At 43.9% G+C, this 20,633-nt stretch overlaps 1 protein-coding gene across 8 annotated transcripts in view; it reads left to right on the top strand.

The window, feature by feature from the left end:
• The first annotated feature begins 1,539 nt into the window (after positions 1-1,539).
• Positions 1,540-20,633, top strand: part of LOC138748214 (BTB/POZ domain-containing protein KCTD5-like) — a 139,924-nt gene continuing 120,830 nt past the window's right edge. For 4 of the 8 annotated variants that reach the window (XM_069908019.1, XM_069908023.1, XM_069908020.1 and 1 more), the window contains exons 1-5: positions 1,540-1,738; positions 7,850-7,958; positions 10,909-11,000; positions 12,183-12,278; positions 13,093-13,218. In XM_069908019.1, the coding sequence (XP_069764120.1) occupies positions 1,589-1,738; positions 7,850-7,958; positions 10,909-11,000; positions 12,183-12,278; positions 13,093-13,218 (573 nt within the window). In that variant the 5' untranslated portion in view covers positions 1,540-1,588. Of the gene's footprint in view, positions 1,739-7,849; positions 7,959-10,908; positions 11,001-12,182; positions 12,279-13,092; positions 13,219-13,517; positions 14,024-15,938; positions 17,173-19,060; positions 20,342-20,633 lie in introns of those variants that run through there. The other 4 variants (XM_069908022.1, XM_069908016.1, XM_069908017.1 and 1 more) reach the window with 4 other exon arrangements.

Genomic DNA, 20,633 nt, shown 5'->3' on the forward strand with positions numbered 1-20,633 from the left:
AAGTTGACCGCTTTTTTTGGAATTATACTTCCACATATTGAGTTGTAGCCTTTTCCACATTGTTGGCTGGAAGAGCGATCTTATTTAAATGGAAAGATTCTAATTCAGTGACAGTGTGGTTCAGTGGCTCTCTCAAATTATGTCATGTTTAAGTTTAGAGAAAGTTAGGAGTCGTACATTTGATACTTCTGTTAAATTTGAAGAGACTTGGCAACCTTTTATAAATTACTTCCACACGTCTTAGTAGAAGTATTTTCCCATCCGGACTTTTATTTAATTTTCTCTTTATTGGTGAAGACCAGACAATTAAGAGGAAGGAATTATGAAGATACCAAAAGATCCCAGAATATTTTTGCTTGGTGATTTATATGACACTGATACTAAATTGAAGTTTGACAAATACCAATGAAAATTTTTCAGTGTAGCCATAGTGGTGCCATGGAAATGTACGGCAGTAACATGGAAGTCAGATAATTTTCAGGTTGGATAGATGGTGTACGGAAATTCAAAATTGTATAACCTTGGAAAAGACTATTTATAATTTAAGGAATCAACCTGAGAATTTTTATATGATTAATATATGATATATTGATTTTGTCAGCAAGAGTCCATCCACATTGCCAACTCCTCCCAATTAATGTAGATTCACAAAACAGACTCGATGGGCCTAGTGACCTGCTTCTGTTCCTTTATCTTGTGATCTAATATGTACAGGATAGAATAATATGTTAGGAATGTATGAAGAGTGAATGATAATAAATTAAGGCATTTTTTTCTCTCTGGGGTGGGGGAATAAAAATAAAAAAAATTATATATCGTTTTTATTACATTGTGTTATAGGATGGCGAATTATATGTAAGTATTGATGCAAATGAAAAAATAAAAGTGTCAAAAAAATAAAGGAGGGTACTGGTGAGCTCAGTAATCGCAAAGGGGCCCACCCAGGAAGACCCCACTGCTGAGGCCAGAAGAATTCTCATCATAATGAAGAAAAATATCCAAACATTTGATGGACAGATCAGAGACACTCTCAGGAGGCAGGTCAATGACTGCTGTGCGCAGAAGACTTCATGAACAGAAATACAGAGGCTCCGCTGCGCAATGAAAACCACAGCAAAGGGGCTACGCTTTGGATCTTGAGCAGTTCCTTGACGTCTCCACACCTTGCTCTGGCCATCACTTGGTTCATCTTGGTCCCATCTGAGCACACAAGACCCTTTTCCAGAATTCTGCAGGCTCTGCTCAATGCATCTTGGCAAACTGTAATGTGTCCAGCCTTTCTGTGGCTAACCAGTGGTCTCTCTCTATCCAGCCGGGTCTGACATCACCTCAGACTACACTTCCCAGCAATCCCCTCCATAACTACATCCCCCAGCGGGCTCTGGACTTGGCGGGCCCACGTCAGCGCTGCGCGAGGAGGCGGGGCCACGTCAGGGCTGCGAGGGAGGCGGCGGGCCCACGTCAGCGCTGCGCGAGGAGGCGGGGCCACGTCAGGGCTGCGAGGGAGGCGGCGGGCCCACGTCAGCGCTGCGCGAGGAGGCGGGGCTACGTCAGGGCTGCGAGGGGAGGCGGCGGATGGCAGCTGAAGATGGCGGAGGGGAGGGAGCCGAATAACAAGTGGGTTCGGCTCAACGTTGGGGGTACGCACTTCCTCACTACTCGGCAGACCCTGTGCCGCGAGGAGAAGTCCTTCCTGTACCGGTTGTGCCAGGAGGAGGGCGAGCTGCTGTCCGACCGGGTGAGCGGGGCTCGGGTGGGCCGGGGAAGGAGGAGGTGGGGAGGGGGGCCGGGGAAGGAGGAGGTGGGGAGGGGGGCCGGGGAAGGAGGAGGTGGGGAGGGGGGCCGGGGAAGGAGGAGGTGGGGAGGGGGGCCGGGGAAGGAGGAGGTGGGGAGGGGGGCCGGGGAAGGAGGAGGTGGGGAGGGGGGCCGGGGAAGGAGGAGGTGGGGAGGGGGGCCGGGGAAGGAGGAGGTGGGGAGGGGGGCCGGGGAAGGAGGAGGTGGGGAGGGGGGCCGGGGAAGGAGGAGGTGGGGAGGGGGGCCGGGGAAGGAGGAGGTGGGGAGGGGGGCCGGGGAAGGAGGAGGTGGGGAGGGGGGCCGGGGAAGGAGGAGGTGGGGAGGGGGGCCGGGGAAGGAGGAGGTGGGGAGGGGGGCCGGGGAAGGAGGAGGTGGGGAGGAGGTGCGCAGAGAGGAGGGGGAGCATGGGGAAAAATTGGGTATGTATAGGGAGGGTGTGTAGGGGAGGGGGAGGAAAGGGTATGTGGGGTGCATGGGAGGGATAGAGGCGGTGTGTGAGGGATGGTGCAATGGGGAGGGGGAGTGAGGAGTTACTGTGGAGGTTGGGGGGAGATGTGGGTGAGGGGCAATGGGTTGTGGGGGTGTGAGGGGGCAAGAGAGTAAAGGGGGTGTGGGATGGGAGTGGTGGGGTACATGAACTGTGTTTGTTGAGGGATGAATAAGGTCAGGGTGAGAAATGTGGGTGTTGTGTACAGCTGTAGTGATTGTTTGAGAGGGACCGAGTTTTGTCTTTTAGGGCATCCCAATCTGGACGAGAGTGATTGCATGCGTCTTGGAACACTGCTTAACATTGAATCAGTGGGGCCAGTATCAATAGTCAATAAAGCCTTGCACTTAAAAATCTACAGTATAGATCAGTGGTTCCCAACCTTTTGCTTTCCACTCACATCCCACTTTAAGTAATCCCTTTGCCATCGGTGCTCTGTGATTAGTAAAGGATTGTTTAAGGTGGGATGTGAGTGGGAAGGGAAGGTTGAGAATCACTGCTTTCGACCCAATTGCTACTGAAATATTTTGCTTGAGAAAAATTGTCATGGCCCCATTTCCTTTGGAGTTCTGAAACCTTGCACATAACGAGTCAATTAGGGACGATTAAAACAATGGTTTTCAACCTTTTTCTTTCCACCCAAAAACCATCTTGAGTAATCTCTTACTAATCACAGAGCACTTATGGCATAAGGTATGTGAGTGGAAAGAAAATGGTTGGGAACCTCTGGTATAGATCCTTCAGCCCACAATGTTGTCCCAACCTAATAACCTACTCTACAAACTCCCTAGAATTTCCTGGCTGCATAACCTTCCATTTTTTTCTCAGTTCCACGTACCTAGTAATCTCTTAAAGGATCCTTTGGTATCTGTCCACTACCATTGGCAGCAAGCAGTGCATTCCAATGCACCCACCACTCTCTGTGTGAACAGCCTTCCTCTTGCATTCCCCCCATGGGTAAAAGCCTCTGGCCATCCACACGACCAGTGCCTCATCATCTTGTCCACGTTTAGCTCCATTGCTCCCCAAAGGGAAAAGACCAAGTTCTCGCAACCTATCCTCACAAGGCATGGTCTCCAATCCAGGCAGCATCCTTGTAAATCTCCTCTGCACAGCCTTACTTTGTCTTTTTCGTACACTATTTATGTTTAAATGTGGTTTATAGGGTCTCCAATCCAGGCAGCATCCTTGTAAATCTCCTCTGCACAGCCTTACTTTGTCTTTTTCGTACACTATTTATGTTTAAATGTGGTTTATAGAAACGTTTGGACTGTGGTGCTGCTACAAAACAACATTTTGTGACACGATCATGTCAATAAATTCTGATTCTGCGCCTTCTCTACAGCATCCACAAACTTCCATAGTTAGTAACTTGCAAAATGTTCTTGCAGTGTGAAATACGGCAGCCATTACGTGCACAACAGTTTCCCCACAAACCGCGTGGTAAGATCATACTAGTACGTTTGGCAAGATAGGTGTTCACATCCACCGGGTAGCACCCATCTTTCATTTCAAATAATTGCCACAATATTTTTCTACCTCAATCATTTGACCTGAAAGACTGCAGACACCTCTACCCACAATGCTCTCTTAGGCTTCCAACCCCCATTTGTGTGTCTGACATTTTGAAATCATTCATTGCATTTTTTTTCCATTCCCAGGTAATTCTGCTTAGGAATATAATTGATGAATCCTCATCGAATGTTTCATCCGTTCATTCTGAGAGTGACATTCGCTTTCAGAGAGCTACATCCACACAATTTGTGAGATTCAAGTGTAAACCTTGCAATGGAAACTAAGTATTGGCAAAGCTTAGGCTAGGCAGTTTCTGTGGAAGTGAGACAGATCAAGAGCCATGCTCCACTCTGCATTTTCTAATCTGTCGCTTGCTTGGCTTGGAAAGGTCAGCCCTGCAGCGGAGTCCCCTGTCGTTTTAGAGGACTACTGTGTTTATTTTGCAGAAATGGAAAGCTGCACATCATTTAGAAACAGCTGTGGGGGGGGGGTGGGGGGTTAGTGTTGTCTCACAAGACAATAAAAGCTTTTGCAAGAAGAAGCAATGTCTCATAAAAGAGAATGGCGGATTCCAGCGCCATCAGATTACTTGGATCATTCTTTTATGCAGAATCAGGAATGATTTAGGTTTTCTAATGCAGTTGGGCTCTTTCTGGTTTCAAGGATGCCATCCAGTCGGCAGTTCTAGATAGCTCTTTAGATCTGCAAGGAATCACAAAGCAGACTGAGGGTTTGGATAGATAGACATACAAGCCCTTTCAGCCCATGAGCCTGTGCCACCCAATTGACGTACAACCCCAGTATATATTTTTTGAATGGTGGGAGGAAATGAGAAACCGGAGGAAACCCACATAGACATGGGGAGAACATGGAAAGTCCTTACAGACTGCTGGATTTGAACCTGGGTTGCTGGTACTGCAACTGTGTTGCGCTAACAGTGCCGCCCCAAGGAACAGAATACCGTGAAATAAAAGGAAAAGTGGGAACGTGACAAAAATGTGGGTCAAACAGTAACCATAGGGAGCTATTGCTTCATGTCTATTATCCTTCAGTTCTGCAGAATATTTTATCTCGTTTACAAATGCTTGTTGGAATCGCTTTGTAGTATGTACTTTAGGCCTGCTGGGTGTCTGAAAATTTATAGTTCTTTTGGCATCCAGTTCCATTGCTTACATCTCTCCTTTACCTGCTCCTGTACCCATTTTTGTCTCTAATCTTCCCCACTCCCTCTCCTTTCCCAGTGGTGTCTCCAACCTGCCTCTCCCATCTTCTGTCCAGTTCCCTTTCACCTCTTTGCCCCTCTCCTTTTCCCTCTGCTCAACTTGGTATCTCCCCTTCCCACTATGTCTCAATAAAGGGTCCTGATCCAAAATAATCACCTCCTTGACTGACTGAGTCCCTCCAGTTTTTCTTTGTTAGCTCAAGATTCCAGCCTTTGTAATTCTTGTGTTTCTCTGGGTGACTAGTTAACTGGCTATTGTTAATAGAAGTTGAGAGTTGGCAGGGACTTGGAAATCCTGGTGCAGAATCATCGACGTCCACCTGAAGAATTGGATAGGGCCTTGTGTCGAGAATTGTGGGGTTCTTGCTGAAGAAAACAAAGTGTTAATACTTTACTAACGAGCTTAGTCAGGGCTGTTGAGTAAAATGGCTGACTAGAAAGTTATCGTTTGAGAAATCTAGAAGGTATATTTTCTGTTGATAAGGAAAGAAGTCGCATAAGTCACGAAGCTGCAAGATATGTAACACCATAATTAAAAGACATTCAAACAATAGGAGTCTTCAAAATTATCAGACTGCAGCTGACAATATTTAATTGTGACAGGAAGAGAGTTTCTTGATGAACATGGTTAATCAAAAAAAAGCAGACAGAAGCAAAAATATTGAATTGCCAATTAGTCAGTTACTTTCATGCCAATTAGTAAGCACCTTGAACCAAGAAGCTCCTAGAACTGCACGTTGACATTGGTCCCAGTTACTATATAAATCACGTCTGAAACCAGTGTAAGCTGAGTGGGTGCTCGGTACAGAGGAAGTGTTACTGAACTCTTACTTGCACCTCCACTCCCGCTAGCATTACTGCAGTTGAGGTTCTGCGGTTCTCTGCTGTATTCTTTATTCACAGCACTGGCTAACTTTAATACTTGGTGCTATGGGTTCCAACAATACACAGCTTCACCCATTGACTAATGTATCAGCTCAAGGTTAAATCTCAAGCTTTGGATATAAGGCAATAGGACCAAGTCTAGCTGTTCATTTTTAAAGTTAGTACTCTGCCTGTGAGTATAAAATATCTGTATTGGTTCTTTTTTTTTCTGGAAAAATGTGTGTCCCTTTGACAGATTTGATCTGGGGATCTTGTGTTGGAATAAAAGACGAAAGTCTGCAGACACCTTGATTGAAGTTAAAACACAATGCTTGAGAAACTCAGTGGGTTAGATGGTGTACTTTGTGTACCAAAGATAAAGATAGATAACCAACATTTCGGGCTTGAGCCCTTCATCAATGTGAAGAGCAAAATGCAGGCAGTTCGAGCGCCTGGCTACATTTTGCTCATACCTTGATGAAGGACTCAAGCCCGAGACATTAGTTGTGTAATTTTATCTTTGCTATGTAAAGTACACTATCTAATCTGCTGAGTTTATCCAGCTTTGCATTTTCATCTTGTGCTGGAGTTGAGGTAGATGAATATTGTGCAGGTGGCACAAGGTTTTGCGAGTAGTTCAATGTGATGAGGTGTGAGTGGAGGCACGCCACACAAGATTGCAATGGGCAAAGGGGAAATGGGGTTAATTGGAGAGATCTGTTGGAAGAGCAGAGAGCTAAATGATTCCAGCCTTTAGGCTCTGCTCACAATAAGCATTTGTTGCATGTTAAGCAAATAAAGCTGTTTGCCCAAAGGACTGGCCATCCTGGTAAACATCCTGATGAGTGCAGTTCAAGTTCAAGTTTATCATACAACAAGTACAACCAGATGAAACAGCATTTCTCCAGACCACAGTGCTCACACATACACAATGATCACATATCTGCAAGCCAGGAACCAGGCATTCCCAGGAAATCCTCAGAAAAGAACCATCGTACTGCTCGAGCCTATGAAATTACTTCTGTAAGCTGTTCATATGTTGACTAAAGCCCTTTTTACACAGAGATCCTGCAATACAGCAGTAAAGAAGGCCTGTCATTAAGCCGACTTTGCTTGTTTACACTGAACCAAACGCTGGCATAATACTACCCCAGTGTATCATTTTACACAGCAAGCCGGCATTCCGGAAGCAAAAGAGGCATGACTTGTAACACAATTGCATCAGCATCTAATGTGATGTATAACATACCTTCCTGGCCTGCCGGCTCACCCTTTTTACACAGATGTCGATTTGGCGCTGTGGTGACCTCTGCTGCTAGCTTAAAGGCAGGACTACAATGACCCCCCCCCTATTCTGTCCTCATACCTTTTACACAGAACAGCATGGCACAATAAAGGTGTAATATTCCTGCCTTGAAGTGGCTGTGTAAAAAGGGCTCAAGTGTTTGAACTGCACCACATCTCTGTTTTAAGAAAGAAATCAAGCTGACGAGATTGCATGATACGCTTGTACTTAAATAGTTTCCTTCCTTGTTGTTAGATTCCATTTGGACCACTGCTGTTGTGAGGCTTTTGTTGGGTGTATCAAATAGTCCCGTTTCTCTCTGCTGTCATGAGATTGTGTGTTGCTGTGGGATGGGGTGGTGCCTTTCGATTTGGTGTATGTTTAATGGAAATGAACTGTGAAAACGTGGTCTGTGTGTTGTGCTAGAACTCTTGTGTGTCAATTGTTGTTCAAAAAAATGCACATTGCATGATATTGTCATCTGCAGGTATTGGTGTCGTTGTGGTAAATATAGCAAGTAACTGCGTTGCATTTGTTGAGGACCTTTGCATATGTTGCAGGCATCTAAGACAACCTTCCACCACTGAACCATATTTGTATTTATTACTACGGCATGGCTGATTCATGCGGTTTGGTTAGGTTGCGAATTTGACAATAATAATCCATTGTCTTTGTTCCCCAGGATGAGACAGGGGCATACCTGATTGACCGGGATCCCACGTATTTTGGGCCAATATTGAATTATCTCCGACATGGCAAACTTGTCATCAACAAGGAACTGGCAGAGGAAGGTAAGTTATTTAGTTTCACAGGAATCGGCTGTGGCGCCATATGATGAAAGATCTCTGCCCCCTGGTTCTGTTTGCCCATCGTATCCTTGAATAGCAAAAATTTACTGCTTTAGGATAACATTTCTAGTTGAATTAATATCATTGCTTTTTGAGGCTGAGAGTTGCATTAGCCTTTTATTTATTTGACTTCTTAAATACACTTCCTGAAGTGGGCAACCATTACCGGCCACCATTATGTCAGCCTTCTACAGGAGCTCTATCTGGCAGCGAGCATCACAGTGAGGCATGGTCGCTGCTGAGAAATGGATTCGTGGTCAATCCACATTAGACCATAAGATTGACAGAGAAAATCACTGGAGCCTCTCTACCACCAACACCCCCAGTCTTTCCATCGACATGATCTACTGGTATTGTTATCTAAAGAGGGTGTGCAAAATCACTGAGGACCTCTTCCACCCTGCACACAGCATCTTTCAGCTTCTCCCGTTTGGAAAGAGATACAGGAGGATCAGAGCCAGCACCACCAGGCTGTGGAACAGCTTCTTCCCATGGGCAGCGAGGATGCTGAACGACCAAATAAACTGCTCACACTGTCTAACCAAGACTCTCATATTCACAAAGCAGTATTTATTTATTTGTACCTATGAATACTTGTCCTGCATATATATCATTTGTCTGTATCTGTATTATGCCTGGTTATGTGTCTGGATGTTTTGCACCGAGGACCAGATACTGTTGGGTTGCGCTTGTACAATCAGATGACCATAAACTTGACTAATTTTAGCTGCCATTAAGGTTCTCAAAATCCTTTCTTCTCTCTTGTTACTTCCTAAAAATTACTTGGGGCTGCCCAGTTTCGATCTGAAGTAGAATAATCTCTAATATAGCCATGTTGAATTAATTAATTGCACGATGTAAGGCTTTCCTAATTTATCTTTCAAAGTCATGGTGATAATTTTGGTGAAACCACTGCTTTGAAATAATTTCAGGAATGTAACTGAGTACAGAGAAACTTACTGCTCCAATATAATAATATTGTCACTGCAACAGAAGACTAACCAGGTGCCAGGTTGAGCAAACAAAGAATTGCAGGAGGAATTCAGCAGGTCAGACAGTATCCATGGATAGATATGGTGGTCATTGTTTCGGGTCTGGACCCTTTATCGAGATGACGGGGGAAAAAAAAGGGGTGATATGTACATAAAGGAGGAAAGGATCTGGGGGAGGAGCCAAGTGGTAGAGGGAGTGATCACTAGGAAGGGCGGGGGCGGGGGCAGAAGAAAAGTTAGAGGAGAAAACAAAAAATGTAACTGTAGGAATAAGTAGAGAAGAAATGGAAACCGTTAAACCAAATGGGGTATGAGAATCTCCTAAAATAGGAAAGATCTGTTCATGCTCGTAGTAAGAATGTCCAGGAGCAATAATTGTTGTTCCTTGTTTAAATTTGTCCTCACTGACTAGATGAGCCTGAGGACAGGCATATCATTTATAGGAATGATTGGGGGAGTTGAAATGGTTGGCTGCAGGAAGCTTGAACTTAGACCCAAGACAGAGCGGATTCCTCATTTGGTCTCGCCAAGGTAAAAGAGGCAACACCGAGTTCAGGGATACCTTCTATAACACGGTATTGAACAGCGCAGGTTTTGATATAACGTAGTCGTTCCCCATCCCGGCCTGTCACCCGAGCTGTCACTGTGATGTCCTCTCTAAACCTCAGGCAAGTGTCGATTCAAACAGAGCCTGACGATCACCTGACTCTGTCTCCGCAGCCCTGAGACTGCCTTCACCCCCACCGAGGATCCATCGTGGATCGCGCACGATGAGCGTTGCAGGCTGAGTTTGCTGGAGACAGGCAAGGGTGTGCAATGTTCACTTATTGCCAATAAAGATCTTTGTCATTTTTCAGTTTTAAATATTTTATGCACGCATTTGCATAAGAGTTCTAGGTAAAAGAATAAATAATTATAGGATTGGAATGTATTACATTAAAATTCATTGTAATAATGCTCTGAATAGTGCGGTTTTCCACAATACTGAATTTTTTTGGAAAGTTTTAACTGTGTTATACAAGGTATCCCTGTCATTATAATGCACATTACAGTTGGTAGGCTCCCAGTTGAGGCCAGTCAGACTCATTTCCCTTGGATCAGATTTATTGTCATAGTACATCATGACATCATATACAACTCTGAGATTCTTGTTCCTGCGGGTGAGACAGAATTGCCACTCATTGGTAGTACAAAAAAAACCTGTACTCAACGTATGCAAGCAAATAAATAAAGAAATGTAAACAAACTATGCACCGCAGAGAGGAAAAAAAAACAATAAAATGCAAAAGAGTCCTTGTATGAGTCCCTGATTGAGTTTGTCGTTCAGGACTCTGATGGCGGAGCAGCTGTTACCGAATCTTGTGGCAGTTGGCAGGACAGGATGATTGCTGTTAGATTTGAAGAATTAATTGTGTGCGTGTTGCCCTTGTGGCTTATTTTGGATCATTTAATATCGCAGAGAATTTAAAATTCTCATCTTTCAAACCTCTACACGGCCTTGCATTCCCATCTGTACAACTTTCACCTCGGATCTCCTTCCACTAAAATGTGCAAGTCGATAAAGATTTTAGTTGCTTTAGGTTTGGTGATTTGAATCTTCAACTTGGAATTAATTCTGTATCTGAGATTTTACCAAGTTTGCCTCAAAGCCTTGCTTTGTGTCCAATGTTCTACTTCTAGGCGAATGTTGTATTTTGGCATTGGGTTAGTCGGGTCAGAACCTCCCCCTGGCTAGTAGCAACAGAGGAAGTTGGAACCTTATGAAGACCATGTGTAATAAGGTTATGTATGGTCTAGTTTTGGAAAGTATCTGATGATCTGTGTGTACCTTGTAAGATTGGGGTAGAGTAACACCAGACCACATGGATATGCCATGCTGATAGTTTGTTTCTTTGTTGCAGGCGTTCTCGAAGAAGCTGAGTTTTACAACATTGCACCTCTCATTAAATTAGTAAAAGAAAAAATCAAAGAGAGAGATTGCAAACCCACACAGGTAAGGAAATGCAATGGAAGCTTTGACTACTACTTCTGTTCTTGTCCTTCAAGTTGTTTGTTCATACAGTTATGTGACATCTTCCTCCTCGGTTAGAATTAAGATGGCAGCTTACTGCTCTGGTCAAGTCAGGAATTAACCAGCGCCATCTCAGGGGATATTGGGAATGGACTGTAAGCGCTAGCCTTGTAGGCAATGCCCATATCTTATAAATGAATGTAATGTCAGCCGTCTGTTTGTACGCAGTGGAAATGCAACTTGCCCCTGACTGAGGAAATGGAAGCAGGGTGGTGGTTATGAGATGTCTGGCAGCAACTAAGGCCAGGTATTGTGTCAGTGGCTGCTATGTTGGTTGAGCTCAGTCAGATTGGTGCAGGCTGATGTTCCACCCCTGGTCCATTTCCCATCCAGTTGAGTTAATCAGCAGATGATGTTAATGGCAACAAGATTGGCCAGCCGTTTTGGATGAGATGATGAAATGCTCGGCTTGTCTGTCTCATGAACTGTCAAATCGAGGCCACCCGCAAATTGGAGGAACCACACCTGATATTCCGCCTGGGCACTCTTCAACCAGATGGCATTAACATCGACTTCTATAGTTTCTCTCACTTTCCCTATTCCTTCCTCTCTCCTTTCCACCAGCTCCCAACACCTTTCATGGGCGGCACAGTTGGTGTAGCGGTTAGTGGAATTTCTTTACAGCGCCAGCGATTGGGACTGGCCTGGGGTTTGAATCCCGCTCTGTCAGTAAGGACTTTGTACGTTCTCCTGTGTCTGTGTGGGTTTTCTCTGAGGGTTCTAGTTTCCTCTCACTCTTCAAAACATACCAGGGGTGTTGGTTAATGGGGTGTAAATTGGGTGGCATAGACTCATGGGTTGAAATGACCTGTTACTGTGCTGTATGTCTACATTTTAAAAAAATGTAAGAAGTTAAGAGAGCTATACCCTTCCTCTCTCACTTTGCACCTTTTTTCTGTTCTCCCTTCACCCATATCTACCTATGACCTCTTGCCTAGGGGACTGTGCTCCTCCCCTGCCCCCCCCGCCACCCCCACCATTTGATTCAGCGGCCTGCCTGCTTTTTGTGCTCATACCTTGACAAAGGGCCCCAGCTCAAAATGTCGTTTACATACCTTTGCTGTAGAAGGAACTAATTCCAACCACGTTGTTAAATGTCTGCAGATTCCAACAAAACATGTTTACCGAGTTCTCCAGTGTCAGGAGGAAGAGCTGACGCAGATGGTTTCCACTATGTCTGACGGCTGGAAATTTGAACAGGTGAGCCTTCTAATTCTACCAGCATCATGACTCTCTGCTAGAACCATGGACTCCTTCCCCTTTATTGTGGCCTTTTAAAAGGTGTGGAATCTCATTATTGCTAGACTCACCATAGGAACGCGAGAAAGTCCAAGATACTAAGCAGTGGAATTTACTTCTTGCATAAATGAGAGGAAGCATCAGCATTATGTTAGAGAGGCGGATTAAAGATAGGGATAAAAGGGATATGAAAGTAGATAGGTTGATAGAAACTGTCATTTTGTAATGTTTCAGAAGCCATTGACCTATTGAGTCTTGCGACTCATAATTTATTGTCATGAACATGACACAAAATTCGTTGTTTTGCAGCAGCGTCACGGGGCAAACATTTCTACAAACCACATTTCAAAATAAATAAAATGCTGCAATAAAAAGAAAGACAAACTGAATGCTTGTCTTCAGGCTCCTGTAACCTTTTTCCTGCTGGTAGCAGAATGGCCTGGGTGGTGGAGGTCCTTGAGGTAGAACCTGCTTTCTTAAGACACCCAACAGAAACAAATTTGTCCCATTTCCCCACTCTTACCCAAGCTTTGTAGATTGTTTTCAGCTCCTTCAACCGCACCCCCCCCACTACCATCGGTAGCTGCTTGGGTTTCAGTCTGCATAATTTCTTCTCTCTTGTCCTCCATCTCCCTTTAAGACCTTGCTTTGTCTTGCAAGCCTGGAGTTGTGACCCTCCAACATCCTTGCCCCTCTGACTCAGTGCTCCTCCTGCTCAATCCTCTACCCTCTTGATCCTCGATATTGCACATTAGATTCACTGCTTCTGTTGCAGCTGGTGAGCATTGGATCTTCGTACAACTATGGAAATGAAGACCAGGCAGAGTTCTTGTGCGTTGTTTCCAAGGAGCTGCACAACATCACCAATGGGATAAGCTGTGAACCAAGTCGAAAAGTTAAGGTGAGCAGGGTGTGTTCACTGGTAACATTCTGACTGGACAGGGAGAGACTGGTGGATAGGGGTGTCTTGCGACCACTCAGGATTTTTGAAATTGTATATTTTTTAAAAACTGCAGTTTAATACTTCAGTTTGGACAATGTAATTCATCCTGTGCCAGATGATTTTAAATTGTATAATGGCTAAAGTCAGTGCAGTGCAGGGGACCCATTACAATGGAGTCTGAGGGGTAATGTTCCTTGGCATTTTTGCTTGGGTTTTGGTTAACCATGGTGCTGACTGTTGGCTCCCTGTATTGGAAGGCAGGTAAACTCGGACCTCGCTCATTTTGCATCAAGATTGCAGAGTGTAGGAAGAATCTGAAAAGTCCATTACTTGTAATAATGTGCAACCTCCTGGCTCAGTGCATCCCCCGCCATCACACTGAAGGACCAGCTAGAGAAAGTGAGACTGCGAGAGTCTAAAAGTGCTGTTGAACTGAGGGGCAGCACAGGAAATGTATGCCAATGCAGAGTGTGCCCTGGAACATGGAGGATCTCCGAGCGCTGCTGTTCTGTCACGTCTAGTCATGAAGAGTGGTGGACAACTTGAAGCTAATGGGAGGAGTCTTTGCTGACATCTCCATCCAGAGCTCAGCACACAGTAAAGCTCTTGTGTCCAATTTTACTGAAATACTGAGTGGCTCAGCCTTCTCTGACAGAAACAAACTAATCTTCAGCCAAATTTAAAAAAAAAAAAAATTTGCTCAAGTGGATTCAAGAAATAGCTGGAAGCATTGGATTTGGCAAAAAAAAGGACCAAAAGACTATTCTGGCTGCAGTGTGCTTTCATATTGTTTTGGTGGGGGAACAGAGTTAACATTCTAGATCACTGATCTTTTATTAGAATTGAGAATGCAGAAACTATATGTTTTGGATTGGGAGGAGGATGTGTGACAGGATGGCAATCCAGAGAAACTATGGGGAATCCAACCCACTCGATTAATCTCCCAACATTCTGCTCTCTCCGTTAGCGTAGCAGCTGGCGTGACCCAGATTCAAATCCGGCGCTCTCTAAGAAGTTTGCTCTTGGTGGCAGTTTCCCCGGTTTTCTCCTACCCTTCAAAAAATATATGGAATTGGTTATTTGGGTGTGATTGGGTGATACAGGTTTTAGTGGCTGGAATCACCTTCTACCATGATGAATTAAATAAATAAATCAACAACAAAAACTCTTCCACTTGATGGCATTAAGAAAACCGTGCCAACATATACCTACCAAACATCTCACTGATGCCCAGTACAAGGTCAGACAGAATGAAGCCTTGTCTGAATCCCTGATAATGTTACGGGAGTTTGTCCTATATCTGGCCATCTTCAGCTGCTTCACCCACGACCTCCCCTCAAGCTTCTGATCAGAAATGGGATGTTTCCTGCTTATAGTGTTCCGTTCTATCCATAGTTCCTTGGATAATCGGTCACACTTGCATTTAGCAAGATGTGGACTGATAACTGTTAAGTAATGTTTTCTCCACTCAATTTTTTCTCCACTCAAGTGTCAGGCATTAATGAGAGGGAATCACCTCCTATCTTGGCAGTTAGTGCCATGGCTTTCAGCGAGTGTTCACTGTCAACTTCCTAGGGACTATCACCTACCAGAACCTCAGCTGAACTTGTCAATAAATAGTGGAGTGAGAACCAGCCAAATCCTGGGTCTCCTGAAATGACTGACTCTCTTTGTGGCACCCAGTGTCTTTCCATCTGCAAGTCATATGTATACTCTCCTTTTACTTGGATGAGTGCAGTTCCAACAATTCTCGAGCCTAGCACCATCCAGGACAAAGTAGTCTGCTCGCCATCTTCTTCCTTCCATCATCAACACACTGTGGCAACCTCAGTAATTTTCTGACGCACCTCCCAAACCCACAAGCGAGAGTCTAACTCCTCCATGCCAAGGGATCTTCCTGAATCAGTCCCATTTGCCTGCACATTGGCCCATTCCCTGTCCTCCATCTAGAGGAATATTATGGGTATATCCTTTCTGCAAATCCCTCTGTCTTCCACATCTGTGACATGGAAATGTATCACTGGTCCCCTCATCTCTGGTCAGTCCTTCACCTCTCTCCCCAGCAGTGCTTTACTGGATTCATTTGAGAATGTGACTTGTCATTATCTTTTCCCTCAGTCAGGGATGAGTACTAAGTCAGCATGCTGAATGGTGTTTTCTTACACACTGTGTTTTCTTAGAAGAAAATTATTATTCACTGTTAGAATAGGATAATACAAAGTCTATGCTAAAACATTCGAGGGTATTGAGGAACATCGGGGTCATACAGAATTGTTGAGGTAATGAATTTCACCCAGTTGTAAAATGGGATGGTTAATAGGCTGTATATTCCAACTGCTGGGGAAAAATATTTTTACCTTTTAAAGAAGCTTCTATTGATAAATTCACAAAAGTGGTGGAGAAACTCAGCAGGTGTATAACATTTCAGGCCTGAACTCTTTGACAAGGTATTTCTGTTGGTCATGTATCCCTACCTGCTATGGATATTGTGCGACTTGCTGAGCTCCTCCTGCACTTTTGTGTATTTACTACAATCTCCCCACCTGCAGACTTTATTGTTTCAATGTATTATTGACGATGAATCCCTGATGGCAGTTGCTGGCCTCATCCTCGCCAAGACTGGATGTGAAGGTGCCAGCTCTACATTATCCTGACCTGGGTGCTTCTCTATTTGTCAGAGTGCCTGTGAATCATCGGGTTGGGGGATGGCTAACAGAGATCCAAATTCAGTGCTGAGCTCTGCTGCTGGGCGTGTGGAGTTTGCACGTTCTTCCCGTGACTGTGGATTTCCCCCCTGGATGCTGCGGTTGTCCAAAAGATGTGGAGGCTGGATGGTAAATTGACCATTGCAATTTCGTCTGTACGGTGTAAATGAGTGATAGGATCTATGGGGAAGGTAGGGAGATCAGGTTACGGGGGAAAATTAGTGGATAAAGGTATTGCCTTGAACCAAAGTGCCATTGTGCTGAATGGCAGTGGCCTTTAATGTAAGGAAAAACAAAATGCGGAATGAACTTGTTTTACAACTGGAAAATGTTTTGCAAATTGTAAAAAAAAAGTTTTTAAAATCTGTCGTCATTTTTTTCTGTTTGACATTTGAACCCTTGTGCATGCTGCATGCTGGATAAAGGACGAGGAAGCTGATTGTGATGTGAATGACGGGGAATAATTATGAACTTGTACAAGGTGGTGAGAACTGATAGTGACGTAGAAAGAAATGGTGGTGGGATCATTTCTGTACTGTGTGGTAAACCTAATGCCAATGCACCACAGAGCATGTATAAAGCAAGAGCTGGTGTAGCCTCAGGGTGAATGAGTAGATTCTTAATGAGTGATTGTGTGTGTGTGTGTCTGAGAGCATGTATAGTATCCTCTTCCAATATTAATACATGCTTTTTCTTGACTGTGTGTCAGTTCTCTCCTAGACCATGTGCATATGTCCTCTGCAGTGTTTATGGAATGATGTGCATCTTGCTCTTTGAATTAGTGTTCTGCCATGCATAATTTTACAGCTGCGCCTGCCAGTCTCTTTTGTGTTTCAACGCAGCACACGCATGACTATCTCCATGTGGAGTAGTGAATAGTTGCTTTGCATGTTTTTCTCTTCTGTTCTTGTGTCTGTCAGTGATTTATTTGATCCTTAATCTCTATGAAAGTTCAGAAAGTGAGAACACACCCATCATGCATTGAGCAGCAAGAAGATTGTGAATGGAGAGGACCTCTGCTCTATGCAGAGCCCTTGGACATTGGGGAAAGATGGATGGTTCTTTTTCCCCTACTTCAGATTAAAGATGACTCATGTGCATTTCCTGTTTTGTACCAGAAATAGAATCAACCATACCAGACAACCCTCATCTTGCTCATGGTTCTGTATGTTTTATCTATTGTGCAATAAAGCAGCCTGTCTTTTAACTAACATTGCCTTTCTTGCTATCGCCTTGGTCAGCCCTTGGAGAATTGAAGCAGTACGCATCCAGCCAAAATGGCTAATGAGTACAGATCGCAAGCACATTTTCCAAGCTTATTCCAAGATCTCTACTACCACACAAAAGTGGTGGGAATAACCTTGCATTGGAAAAGTACCTGCTCCAACTCTTTGTCAGTGGCAGATGAGCAGAACACGATGATTGCAGTCCAGGATTCATCACGGCCATCAGATTGGCTGATCGTAGGAGTTACGGACAGCCATTGATACCAATGGAGACTCTTCCACTTAATGCCAAAATACCACTGATGCTGGAAATCTGCAATCTAAACTGAAGATGTTGGAAATGTAAGATGAACAGGTGCCACCTATCTAGAGAGAAGCAGTCCATTACACGCTCATTAGACCTTGTATAAAAAGTGGACCAGAAATGTTAACACTTCAGTAAGAACGCAATGCTGGAGAAACTAAACCTATCAAACGGTAAACTTTATATAGCAAAGATAAAGATAGATAAGCAACGTTTTGGGCTTGAGCCCTTCGTCAAGGTTATCGAGGAATAGAATATAAGAGCAAGGATGTGGCACTGGTGAGACCTCACGGAGTATTGTGAGCAGATTTGGACTCCTCTTAAGAAAGAATGTACTGACTTTGGAGAGGGTACAAAGGAGGTTCACCAGGATAATTCCGGGAATGAAAGGGTTGTCATATGAGGAGCGTTTGACAACTCTTGACCTGGATTTGTGGAATTTAGGAGAATGGGGAGGGTGGCATGGTGGGAATCTCATTGAAACATGTTGAAAGGCGAGGGTAGAGTAGTTGTGAAAAGGACAAAAGGGTGCCACTTCAGGTTTAAAAGACGTCCACATAGAATAGAGATGTGGAGAAATTTATTCAGCCAGAGGGTGGTGAATCTGTGGAATTTGTTGCCACTGGTGGTTGTGGAGGCCAAGTCATTGGGTGCATTTGAGACAGAGGTTGATAGGTTGTTGATTAGCCAGGTCATCATAGGTTATGGGCAGAAGACCAGGCAGTGGGACTGGGTGGGGAAAAATGGATCTGCTCATGACTGAACAGTTGGGCAGACTCGATGGGCTGAATGGCCTGTTTTATTGCTCCTAGGTCATGTTATCTTTATCTTTGGCATATAAAGTACACTGCTGAGTTTCTTCAGCATTTTTACGTCAATCACGGAGTCTGCAGATTTTTGTGTTTTACTATTAATGTTAATCCTTTCTTCACTGATGCCGCCATGTGCTGCTGAGGGCTTCCAGCATTTTCTTTTTAGACCCAATATTTGAAGCACGATGCAGTGTAAACTAAACCGCGTGGCTTTCTTAAATGGGTAATTTCAGTTAAAGGAAACTGGAAGTATCTCAGTGATGCACTTTCTGCAGGTATGCCCATCTCTCACTCTTCAACCTCCCTTTACGGGGAGCTGGATATGTAAAGCACTGACGTGAGCCGTCGGTTTGTCACTTTTCAAGATTTTGGTTCTCTGGAACATCCTCTTATTTCTCTGTGTGTGACTTGAGTTGCCCTGGAAAGACCTTTTGGTGAGGCTTTAACAGTTCATTTCTCTGGTACAGATTCTTCACCCTGAATGTAAATATATATCCCACTGCTCACTTCACCCCTGTAGCTAAGCCAGGCAACTACTTCTGTCTCGTGGTGAACACCAGCCTAGGAGTTCATGGAACAGATGAATGTGAGAGGAGGTGATGAGTTGCTGCCCCTTTTCTTGGTACAAGAAGAGTTCAAATCTAAAGTGGGTTGGAGACTGAGTGGTGTAAAAAGCAATGTTTTAAAACTATTTTTGACATCCACATTTAAAACTTTTCTTTCTGATTTTTTTTCCTTCCCTCCCTCCCACAGCTTTTGCAAGCAAAAGGCTCTACGATGTGAGGATAAGCCCAACATGCCTTCCCTTGCCTTTCTTATACCTAATGTGTATCCCAGTACGGAAGATGCGGAATCCTACAGCATATCGCAACACCAAAAGCCATAGCAGGATGCACACAACAATTTTTCTGCGATTAGTATTTTTTTCTTCTTTCAAATTCTCTCGGTGTTAAATACCTGTTTGAGAACCACAGAGGGTTCTCCCATGCGACCGACCCCGACCCTTCCGCCTTCCTCGGGACTGGATTTCTTTGTGTTGGTCGCAGAAGCCGGGAAGTTCCTTATGAAAGGACGTCAAGGCATTTTCTTACTGATGCTGTGTCTAATGCTGGCAGGATAAAGGCAGCTAATTATTTTTTAAGGGGCGATTTATAGTGATAACACTATTGGACCTCGTCCGCCAGGCAAACCCTTTCACCCTTGGCCACCATCCTTAAGGTTTGCAGTGCATGTTGTTAACGTAGATATGGTTTTTAAAAAAAGTTATTATTAACCGGATGCCATTGTGTCTTCCCCTTGGTTGTCTTTTGTTTACAGTCGGTCAGAGGTCGACGCTTTGAGTAGCTGTGGTGCTGGGGGGGAGGGGAGGGTTTGGGGGGCAGAATACTTGAAAATGTAAACTTTTTAAGAACAGTTTTTTGGTACATTTTAGCTTTGGCTGAAATATAAGAGTAAGATTAATCTATAGCGAACACTTTTTTAAAATACGTAATAGTTCTGAGGGGATGAGCGTGTAAGGGTTAGCAGGTTGGGTTATCGAGTATTTATATTTGGGTACCATTGATAATGTAACAATTGTGGACATTGTGTTGAAAAACATTTTTATTCATTTTTGAAATGGGCATTTGTATCTTCTTGTCAATGAAACTAGGCTGTCAAAATCGATATGTCTCTCTTCTAATGAACTCCAAAGTCTGGGGCTTTGTTCACTCCCTATCAAAGGGATATTAGAGGGGGCCAAAATACATTCCTCTGCTCTGTAATAAGCACAGCTGAGAGGTTTGGCATACTTTGGTAAGAGGCCAGATGTTGGACGAATTTTGAAGAAATGCTGTGTCTTGTCGAGAAAGGAGAATGTTGTAAAATCCAGTCATAATTTGATCTAAAAGTCAGGCAAATGTTTTTAGTGACTATTTGTTTGATCCCTGGAGATACCATCACATCACTCAGTCTAATCACCTTTTCTTCCAGGTTCCAATTTTTTTTTTACAAATGTAATAAAAATGTTCAATAAAAATTGAAAACTTTTTTTAATGAATTTTCTTTTGTGAGTTGTTGAAGTACTGGAGAGAGAAAAAAATAATTAGGATTATTGACAGGAAGATGATCAGGTCTATTAAGCCATGCTGACTCCAGATACCAGCCTTTTCTTATCGTGTATGGTAATCGGAGTGAAATTAACAAGTAGCGAAATTAATTGGTGTTTGTGAAGTCTGACGTTCATCCATCCACTTTTCGACTTCCTTTTCTCAATGATCTGCCTCCAATTTACAGACAGTGACTTCTATCCTCTCCATTCAGCGAGGGTTTCTCTCCATGTAGTTAA

The sequence above is a fragment of the Narcine bancroftii genome, chromosome 13 (genome assembly GCF_036971445.1).
Source record: "Narcine bancroftii isolate sNarBan1 chromosome 13, sNarBan1.hap1, whole genome shotgun sequence".
NCBI lineage: Eukaryota > Metazoa > Chordata > Chondrichthyes > Torpediniformes > Narcinidae > Narcine > Narcine bancroftii.